Genomic DNA, 10,591 nt, shown 5'->3' with positions numbered 1-10,591 from the left:
CCGACTGCTCGCCTGCCCCAGCTCCCCTCATGTTTCTCTCCCATTTTCTCCAGTTACAGGGTTCTCTACCTGTTGACCCTCTGTTGGGCACACGTGACCTGCCCCCTCCCCAATCCTTTGTTCCTAAAACCTTCCAGATTTGACCTTCCTCTACCCAAGTTCCTCTTCCCTGTGCCCTGGAACACTCCCAGCCTACCCACATCTTCCAGCCATTCCAAGCGGGACCCCACGGGAGAACTGGATTTAGGTCCTTACGTGACAGTGTACACACACTGAGCACACACTGGCTCTGGTACCACCAAATAAAGCTTCATGGTGGGCAAGAGTCCTAGATGTCCCTCGACTTAGGAGCCGGACACAGGGTCTTCACTCTCACCCCAGAAGGTGCTGTTGACAGGGCTCCTGACCACCCTTTGACCCAGCAGGACTGACTCAACACTGCTTCTAAGGAAGAAGCAATCACAGCCTAGCCTATATGTGACTTCTCCTCTGGGGCTATAGCCAGGTATTCTCTGTGATGATGCCAGGTGACACCGTAGACCTCAGCATGTCCCAGCAGAAAATGATACCAAAAACCAGAGGAGATCCCAGCTGCCTCCTGGCCTCTAACACTCTAAGACCCCTTCTCTTTCTGACACAGCCCCAGCCCTTATCTCTCCTCTCTCAATGTCTCTGGTGGAGACTCTAGGTTGGGGCGATGAAGAGGTGGACCAGACAACCAGCCAAAGAGGACAGTTGGGGTCCAGTAGCGATGTAATTAAAGTGTTCCCCCACCTGGTTTGCTGTGCGGCTCCACCTCCAAGACTCCGCCTTCACCTCCAGGAAGCCCTCCCTCTGTACTTACCACCAACCAAACTGAAGACCACGCCCCTGTTTCTTCCTCTCCTGGGGCTTTTGGGGGAGCCTCTGTCACCTTGCTCACTAATGTGTTTCCGCCAGAGTGTCCGATGATGTGGTTCTGGTCGGTTGATCTGGGCAGCATGTCTAAGGATGTACTGCTGGTCTGGCTCCTTGCACTGGCCATGATCCTGCCTGGCCCCCTGGATGCCCAAGGTAAGCATTTCTCCACACTGTAGGGCTCCCAGGGGGAGCCTCACACACCTGCCTGGGAAGGGTTGGCACTGATCTTGACTTCCCTGAGTCTCTTGGAGCCGCCTCAGGTCTGAGGAAGAGCTGAGACTTGAAAGCTTTGTTTACGTGATTAGCAATGGCCTTTGTTGCTAGTGAGGATGTTTTTGTCTAGTTCCCATTCAGAGCAGCTGTCTGTGGGAAGTCCTGTGGTAGGGTTCAAAGGTTCTGCAATGAGAGTACAGGAGGCCACCGCTCCCAGACACAATCCTTAAGCACGGCATTCAGTCTGTGAGGTGCTGAGGTTTGCTCTCGGGCTGGTGGCGCGGGCTCTGGGCAGAGCAAACTAGGCTGGACTCTGAAAGAGTGGGGATCCCATGACCAACATGTACCCCTCCAACAGAGCCATAGGCTCTGGATGCCTGGAAACGACAGGGGAGGAAGGCGGGTGATGCAGCCAGCACCGGAAAGAGCAGGCAAAGAGGAGATGGGACTGACTTGGAAGAGAGAGGAAGGATAGAGCCTTGGGGAGGGGAGGGTCAAAAAGGAAGAAGTCCTAGTGCTGGGACACAACAGAGTTGCCAACAGCCCACCCTGAGGCCGTGGACCGCTCAGAACTTGAGCACAGGGGGTATCAGCACCTAGCGCAGCTCCAGGGTTCCCTCAGCACCTTCGCTGAAGTGCCATGTTAGCCCAGGATTGACCAAGTCCCTACACCAGTCCTGCAGAGAGGGGTCTGAAAGAGGCATCTTGCAGGGATGCAAAACGGGAGAGGGAAGCCTAGAGGAAGGGTACAGAGCTTCTGACCAGGCCCCTGTGCACAGCAAAGTGAGAAGCACATGTGTGAGCATGCATGTGTATGCACTGTGTGAGATGCTTGAGTGTGTGTGGACATGTATGAACGTGGAGTCCGTGAGATATGTGTTACTGTGTTTGAATCCCTGTGTGCTGTGCGGGAAGGGGGAAGATCTCTCCGCCAGCCCAGTGGTAACGGTGGCTGATCCTTCACAGAGATCAAGATTGCCTCTGAGGGGAATTCCATCAACATCACCTGCTCAACAAGTGAGGCCTTGGAGGGGATCTTCCTGAAGAAGACCTGGCCCAAGAATAAGAATGTGATTTACTTTGAAGATGGGGAAAACTCCACAGTAGACGAGACCTTCACAGGCCGAATTGATTTCTCCGGTTCCCAGAGCAACCTGACCATCACCATGCACCTCCTCCGGCGGGAAGACTCTGGCATCTACACCTGCCACCCTGTCAGAATCACCAAAAAAGATGGCCCATCCACCATGGTTGTGGTGACAGGTAGGGAATGCCCCCATCTACTACTGGCTAGGCCAGGATCCCGTTGGCTGCCAGGAACTTCTTTTTGTCTGCTCAGAGCCTGCTTGCTCCTGGGGGCCTCCAGTTGCTCCCCCTCTGCTGCTGCTGTAGCTCCTTCCTGGTTCGACCTTAAGGCCTCGAGTAGGATCCTCTCCTACCAATGGTTCTTTTTGTTCGTCTTCCCAGAAAAAGTGTCCCAGGAGACATACAGATCCCAGGAACCTCAGGGGACATCCATTTCCCTCCTGGCTGTCATGGCTGTAGGCTTCTTCCTCATTGGGCTGGTCCTCGGGATGCTGTGCATGCTGAGGAAGACACAGGTCAGTGTGAGCCTATGGCTGTTACCAACGAGCTGGCCTTCCTCACAGGCTGACAGAAGGAAAGACAGAAGGCTTCAGACCAAAGATCTGGTCAGAGGCACTGAAGACGCAGAGGGGCATGAATGAGGCATCTTGCAGGGATGCAAAATGGCAGAGGGAAGCCGAGAGGCAGAGTGTGGGGCTTCTGACCAGGCCCCTGTGCACAGCAGAGTGAGACAGCACGTGTGCGAGCATGCGTGTGTGTGCACTCTGTGCGATGCTTGAGTGTGCGAGGACATGTATGAACGTGGGATATGTGGAGCCCCTGAGCTATGTGTTAACGTGTTCCCGTCTGCTGTGAGACAGAGGGCAAGGGTCCCGACAGCGGTCAGCTCTTCCTGATCGCTCAGCGTTGGCCCTGCGACCTGCCTGCAGTTCATCCTGCCAAGTGCAGGTGGACGCTTGCTCTGCTCCCCCAAGTCTGGGGAAACTGCTTGTTGAGGATAGGGGTGGCTTCGAGACAGGCACACTTCACCCACGTCACCATGCCGACCACTGCCACTGTCTTTTCAGATCAAGGAACTGTGTGCCTCAAGGAAGAAGGACTCACCGTGTGTAGTGTATGAAGACATGTCCTACAAGCACAAGACTCCATGTTCCCCCAACCCGTACCAGTGAGCCCCTCTACCCACGGTCCCCCGCCCCATGCCTTGTTTCAGCCGAGTTCATAGTGGTCCTGCTGACCCACCCAGCCCAGCTCCCCCAGCACCCTGACCATGACACTCAAGTGCCCCCTTGGTGCTTCTGGGTGAGTGGGACTCCTCCTCTGTAAGCTTGTCCACAGGGCTCTGCAATCTATCCCCACCCTAGCCAGGTAGCCCTGATCATGCTGCCATCAGAGAAAAAAAAAAGCTTGGGGGAGGGGGGATGTGGTACCTGCCTTTGAGTAGCCTGGCCGGAAATAAGTAAGTAAGTAAATAAATAAATAAGCAAAAAAGCGCTTGATTTTTTCCTTCTCCGACCCTGGCTTCTATTTTCCAGCCAGCTCCTAGTTGAAGAGGGCAGGGACTCCGACTGTTGCTCCTCCAGAGCTTTGTGGCCAGAGTCTGTGAGAGCAGTAGAGGGCAAAAGCAGGGAGAGGGGACACTCCCCTGCCCCAGTCCCCAGGAGGCTCAGCACTCCAGACACCCCCATAAGGAGCAGCTCACCCGCACAGGGGAAGAGCCAGTGGCAACAGCCTCACCCATTCTAAAAGGCCATGTTCCTAAGGGCCCAGCCCTGCTAGGGCCCTGTTGGTGCAGCCCTAGGGCCCTCAGTGAGAAGAGCGTGAGTGTTGTCTTTCCCAGACTCCTCCCTTGTCCAGAGGCCACTATCAGGGACTGACACGTGAGGCCACAGCAGCACTGTACCGAAACCTGGGGGCCAGCCCAGGTCCCAGTGTTGCTCTTGGGGACAGGAACCCGAAACTGAGGCCAGAGCGGTCAGCTGATCCATGGTGAGCTGCTCAGTCCCCCGTCTTCCTCCCATCGCTGACTCCTGGGATAACCGGAAGCAACAGAAAGGACAAGAACAAAATAGACACATTTGTGCTGGCCCCACAGCTGCTCCACACTCTCGCCTGCCACCCTTGTCTCCTCCCCTTCTGACCCCTCCCCGTTGCCAACAGAATAAGGTGGGTGCACAGGACAAGTGACTAGCAGCAGCTGTACCGTGGGGGTTTAATAGCTCTGCTCTGTGCATCTGGAAAACGGGGTCAGAGAATCCCCCAGTGAGTGGCACGCTCGGACCCAGACCACAGCTCCATCCATCTCCCCACAGAGCCTCCTGTCTTGCCAGCTCATCCCCAATTCAGCCTTCCCTACCCAGGCTGACTCTGCTCCCCAAGCTACCACCATGGCCCCCATAGAGGCTGTGCACTGCGACACTAGTGACAGCAAAGCCTGAATGAGTCCCAGGAGCACCAGAGGCTGAAGAGCCATGTATGTCCCTGGGGTTGTCAGTGCCCAACATGCTGTGTAGACAGAACCCGGGTCAAGGGTCACAGGGACCTGGATCGTATAAGGTTAAAACCCCTGGGGCAACTAAAGCCTCTGTTAATAAGCCCCAGCAACCTTTGTACCTCTGTAGGTACCTCTCACTTGCTGCCCCAAGTCCCATCTGTCTGGGCCACTGTCCTGGGTCTAGGTGGCCTCCTAGACAGCGTCATCAACCTCACTGGTGAAATGTGCATTTTCAACCGTGAATGAGGCCTCTAGGACATGAGACCTCCCTCTAAACCTAAACTCAGGCCCTCTGTCCTCCATCCAGGCCTGACTGGACTGACCCAGCTCCAAGGCCTGATCTACCCCTAATATCTCAGAAGAGATTCATCGCTCCTGTGTTGGTTGGCCCTCGCTACAGGCCTTCATGGAGAGGGCTTTGCTCAGCTGGGTCCTCCATCAGCATGAAGAGAACCTGGTTAAGACAGCCGCAAGTCCAGAGGCCTACAGTGAGCCCCGAGGCTGTCTACGTCTGCCCACCAGCGTAAGTCGTAGAGACAAAGCAAGTGCCGTCAGCTGCATGCTTTAAGACATCTCAAAAGCAAATGATAGAGAACTACGAACTGCAGGGAAATGTTTACTAAACAAAATACAGGTCAGAAGTCAATATATTTATTTAAGTTATAAGTTGATTTGTCAGTGAATAAGAAGACAACATTTGGATAAAAGAACATACCGAAAACGAGCAGGTAGCCAGCAATACCCAAATATCCCATTTTTCACAGTGATATCTGCCATCGTTTAGTGCTCTCTCTGCATCAGCTCTGCTCCTCAGCATCTGGAGGCCACCAACCCTCTGCAGATCTGGGCAATAACGTAAAGTCTAAGTCTAGAAGAGCTTGACTCCAGGCAGCATCTGTGGGCCTGGATGGCTGTAGCTGAGTCCTTTCCACTTAGCCCCACCAGCCAGCAGTGACCAGGAAAGGCAAAAGAACACAGGTGTGGGGCCCTGGGAAACAGGCTGGGCACAGCTGACATCCTAAGGTCCTCAAGCCTGGTCAAACACCCTTCACCGTCAAGATGTTGTATATACAAATGCTCCTCTCGCATTGCAAAGCGACCATGTTAGCAGCTGTGCCCTGTGCAGTAACAGAAGTCTCCTTCTGGCACAGCCTTCCACACAGAGAGCAAAGGATCAGCAAGGGGACAGAGCCCAGGAGGCTAATTTCCGTGCTCTCCACCTCCCTAAAGGAAGTTGAGCCATCTATGGCTTGGGGCTCAGCCAAGGGCACATCCACACATACAGCGGATGCCACCAGGGTCTTGCTGATTCGACAAAGGGGCCTAATTATTGTGAATTAGTGACTTAGATAGGTGGGGGTCTACTTCTCTTCAAGTGCTGGTTTGGTTGCCAAGGCTCGCTGACATCAGCTAAGCTGTTCCAGACCCTCAGCTCTTGTCAGAGAAGCTACTCTACTCTGGTTCCTCCCCTCAATTCAGAAGCAACTTCCTGAAAGATAAGCAGACTGCCCACAAGCCCACCTCAGAGGCCTTGTGATATGAAACATGGCTTGCCAGACTCTATCCGGCAACAACAGGCCGTGTGTCCACAAAACTGAACCCCCAGGCTCCTCTCCCTCCTCCTATCCATGCTTGCTCAGGGCTTTCACTTCCTGGTCGTCCTCCTGACCCCTCCATGTTCAGGACCCCATGATGCTTCCTGTGATCCTGCTCTCATGTGCTGAGCTCCCCACAATCTTTGTCTTCATTGAGGCCTGGATGGTGTGGTACATGGGAATGAGTCTTTCAATTACGTCCCCGTCCCCACCCAGGCTCAGAAGCACCCACTTAGTGAGCACCACTATGAGCTTTGCATGTTGGGTAATATTCTGGTGACTCCAGTGACAATAGCGTGTGCTTGGTCTGAGTTCCAGCCCCACTGTGTTAAATTCTGTGACTCCCACCTCCCTGCAGGAAGTGGAGACATCTATGGCTTGGGACTCAGCCAAGGGCAGTGCCACCAGGGGCTTGCTTACTTCTGGTTCTAGATCTTGGCTACTCCACACATAAGCCTTATTTTTGGCCCTTGGGGCTTTGGGGAGGCGTCTCTCAAGGATGTGGGTCCTTCATATGTAACATAGGACAATGCAGTGATTGGATGCCATAAAGATTAACCAAGATGCTGCATGCAACAGCAACATAGAGCAATATGCCCTCAGCCACCCAGGTTTGGACAGAGAAGGGAGTAGATTATATGGGGGAAAAAAAAACCTCAGGGGAAGCCTCACCCACAGGGGAGGACTTTCCCCCCACAACCCCTTCCTTTTGAGATCAGCATCCTGAAACAGGCGTCAACCTCAGCCTAAGGGATCCCAGGATGAAGGGAAGCCACCAATCACACACCACCACACACCTTCCCCTCCTCTTCCTCCCTTCCTCCAAACCTCTTTGTTAATGTTATACTTTGATATAAGAACCTGGCCAAAAGGTAGCAGCCAATGGGGAGGAAGGGAAGGGAAGGGAAGGGTCAGAGCAAGCAGAGAGCTCCTGTGGGGTGCCAGGTGAGAGGGGAGGGTGAGCGTTGCTTGGGTTCAGCCTGTGAGAACAGCCAAGTGGCGAGGAGATTCCAGACCCAGATGGTGCCAAGCTCCTCATGATGAGGATAACTGAGTAATTAAATACTGGGGGTCAATAACTTGATCCCTGGACAATCATATTCAACAAAATTATACAACTGCAGGACAGAATAGATACCCAGACATCTAAGCTTTTAAAACACACCATCAAAAGTCAACTTTGCGGTCACTCTTAGGGGCAGTACTCAAGCCAGGGTACAAACAGGTGTGGGAGTCATTACCAAAAATATAAGAAATCGGAGACTGGGTCTGTAGAGGTCAGAGGTGAAGAGCACTGGCTGCTCTTCCAGGGACCAGGGTTCAATTCCTAGCAGCCACATGGAGGTTCCCAACCATCTGTAACTCTTCCGGGCTCTGGTGTTAAGAATATTTTCTAACAGAGCCGGTGTAAACAATTCTGGACACAGAAATCATGAGAAAATGATCAGGAACCACAAACAAAAGCATAAACAGAAGAATACAAGAGATGGAAAAGAGAATCTCAAGCGCTGAAGATACAACACAGGAAATAGACTCATTGGTCAAAGAAAATATTAAATCTAAAAAAGCTTAACACAAAATATCCATGAAATATAGGACATTATGAAATGACCAAATTTAAGAATAATAGGGATAGAAGAAGGAAAAGAAGTCCAACTCAAAAGCACAGAAAACATATTCAGCAAAATTATAGAAGAAATCTTTCCCAACCTAAAGAAAGATATAAATATAAAGATACAAGCTTACAGAACACCAAACAGACTGGATCAAAAAAATTCCCCTCACCACATAATAATCAAAACACTAAATAGAGAGAATAAGGAAAGAATATTAAGAGCTGCAAAGGAAAAAGGCCAAGTAACATATAAAGGCAGACCTATCAGAATTACATGGGACTTCTCATTGAAGACAATGAAAGCCAGAAGGTCCTGGTCAAGTGTTATGCAGATACTAAAAGACCACAGATGCCAGCCCAGACTACTATACCCAGCAAAACTTTCAATTGCCATACACAGACAAAAAAAGATATTCCATGATAGAACCAGATTTAACTAATAGCCAGCCACAAACCCAGCCCTACACAAAATATTGAAAGGAAAATTCCAACCCAAGGAAGTTAGCAACATTCACAAAAACACAGACAATGGATAATCTCACAGCAGCTAATTCCAAAGAAAGGAAGAACACACACAATAACATCACCAACAACAAAAACTGATATAAAGAACTAGCAAACACTGGTCATTAATATCCTTTAATATAAATGGACTCAACTCATCTATAAAAAGACACACAGGCTAACAGATTGGATACGAGAAGCAGAATTCATCCCTCAACATCAAAAACAAACATCACCTCAGTGTAAAGGGTTAGGAAAAATATTCCAATCAAATGGACCTAAGAAACAAGCTGGTGTAGCTATCTTAATATCTAACAAAATAGACTTCAAATTAAAATGAATCAAAAGAGACAAAGAAGGACATTTCGTATTAGTCACAGAGAAAATCCATCAAGAGGAAATCTCAATACTGAAGTCTATGCCCCAAATACAAGGGCACCTTCCTATGTAAAAGAAACACTTCTAAAGCTTAAATCATGCATTAAACCCCACACACTAATAGTGGGAGACTTCAAGACTCCACTCTCACCACTGGACAGGTCTGTCAGACAGAAAATTAACAGAGAAATAAGGGAACTAACAGACGTTATGAATCAAATGGACTTAACAGACATCTATAGAATATTCCTTCCAAACATAAAAGAATATACCTTTTTCTCAGCACCTCATGGAATCTTTTCAAAAACTGACCATATACTCAATAACAAAGCAAACCTCAACAGATAAAAAAAAAATTGGAATAACCCCCATGTATCGTATCAGATCATCGTGGATTAAAATTAGAATTCAACAGCAATACTAATTCCAGAAAGCCCACAAACACATGGAAATTAAACAGTGCTCACCTGAATCATCAACGGGTCAAGGAAGAAATTAAAGACTTCCTAAAACTCAATGAAAATGACCACACAGCATACCCAAATTTATGGGACACAATGAAAGCAGTATTAAGAGGAAAGTTCATAGCACTAACTGTCTACATAAAGAAGCTGGAAAAATCCCACACTAGTGAGTTAACAGAATATTTGAAAACTTTAGAACAAAAAGAAGCAAACTCACTCAGGAGAACTAAATGGTAGGAAATAATCAAATTGAGAGCCGAAATCAACAAAATAGAAACAAAGAATACAATACAAAGAATCAATGAGACAAAGAGTTGGTTCTTTGAGAAAGTCAACAAAATAAACAAATATTTATTCAAACTAACCAAAAGGCAGAGAAAGAATATCCAAATTGACAAAAACAGAAATGAAAAGGGGGGGCCATAACAACAGACACAAAGGAAATCCAGAGAATCATTGGGTCATATTTCAAAAACCTGTACTCTATAAAATTTGAAAACTTAAAGAAAATAGACAATTTTCTGGATAAATATCACTTACCAAAATTAAATTAAGACCAGATAAGCAAATTAAATAGACCTATAACTGCTAAAGAAATAGAAAGAGTCATCAAAAGTCTTCTAAGCAAAAACAGAGCAGGCAAACATGCAGGCAGACCCCTGTAAACTTAATGAATAAATAAATCTTAAGAAAAAACTTTCAGTAATGTAGCAGGATACAAGATTAACTCAATAAAATCAGTAGCCCTCCTGTACACAGATGATAAACGGGCTGAGAAAGAAATCAGAGAAACATCACCCTTCACAATAGTCACAAATAACATAAAATATCTTAGAGTAACTCTAACCAAACAAGTGGAAGACCTTTGACAAGAACTTTAAATCTTGAAGAAAGAAATTGAAGAAGACACCAGAAAGTGGGATAGGTAGAATTAACATGGTAAAAATGGCAATCTTACCCAAATCAATCTACAGATTCAATGCAATGCCCATCAAGATCCCACCAAAATCCTTCACAGAACTCAAAAGAACAGTACTCAACTTCATATAGAAAAGCAAAAAACCCCAAGATAGCCAAAACAATTCTGTACAATAAAGGAACTTCTGGAGGCATCACAATCCCTGACTTAAACTCTACTACAGAGCTACAGTACTGAAAACAGCCGGTATTGGCATAAAAACAGACAGAAGAGCCGGGCGGTGGTGGCGCACGCCTTTAATCCCAGCACTCGGAGGCAGAGGCAGGCGGATCTCTGTGAGTTCGAGACCAGCCTGGTCTACAGAGCTAGTTCCAGGACAGGCTCCAAAGCCACAGAGAAACCCTGTCTCAAAAAACCAAAAAA

General features: G+C 48.7%; 1 protein-coding gene across 1 annotated transcript; it reads left to right on the top strand.

Moving 5' to 3' along the window:
- The first annotated feature begins 888 nt into the window (after positions 1-888).
- Positions 889-3,675, top strand: Cd7 (CD7 molecule). The gene is made up of 4 exons (XM_050140553.1): positions 889-1,053; positions 2,080-2,376; positions 2,581-2,714; positions 3,267-3,675. The coding sequence occupies exons 1-4, from the start codon at positions 948-950 to the stop codon at positions 3,369-3,371; spliced, it is 642 nt and encodes a 213-aa protein (XP_049996510.1). The 5' UTR covers positions 889-947; the 3' UTR covers positions 3,372-3,675.
- Positions 3,676-10,591: the final 6,916 nt, after the last annotated feature.

The sequence above is a fragment of the Alexandromys fortis genome, unplaced genomic scaffold (assembly GCF_014885135.2).
Source record: "Alexandromys fortis isolate MF-2015 unplaced genomic scaffold, M_Fortis_MF-2015_v1.1 scaffold_39, whole genome shotgun sequence".
In the NCBI taxonomy this organism is placed as follows: domain Eukaryota; kingdom Metazoa; phylum Chordata; class Mammalia; order Rodentia; family Cricetidae; genus Alexandromys; species Alexandromys fortis.
The sequence above is the reverse complement of the archived record's forward strand: the minus strand, read 5'-3'. Positions and strand labels throughout refer to the sequence as shown.

What these genes read in the sequence shown, in the direction of transcription:
- Cd7 (XM_050140553.1), top strand. Translation starts at nt 948, where the DNA reads ATGATGTGGTTCTGGTCGGTTGATCTGGGCAGCATGTCTAAGGATGTA. An exon ending in CACCATGGTTGTGGTGACAG is followed by an intron (nt 2,377 to 2,580) that starts GTAGGGAATGCC and finishes TCGTCTTCCCAG; the next exon opens with AAAAAGTGTCCCAGGAGACA. An exon ending in GCATGCTGAGGAAGACACAG is followed by an intron (nt 2,715 to 3,266) that starts GTCAGTGTGAGC and finishes CTGTCTTTTCAG; the next exon opens with ATCAAGGAACTGTGTGCCTC.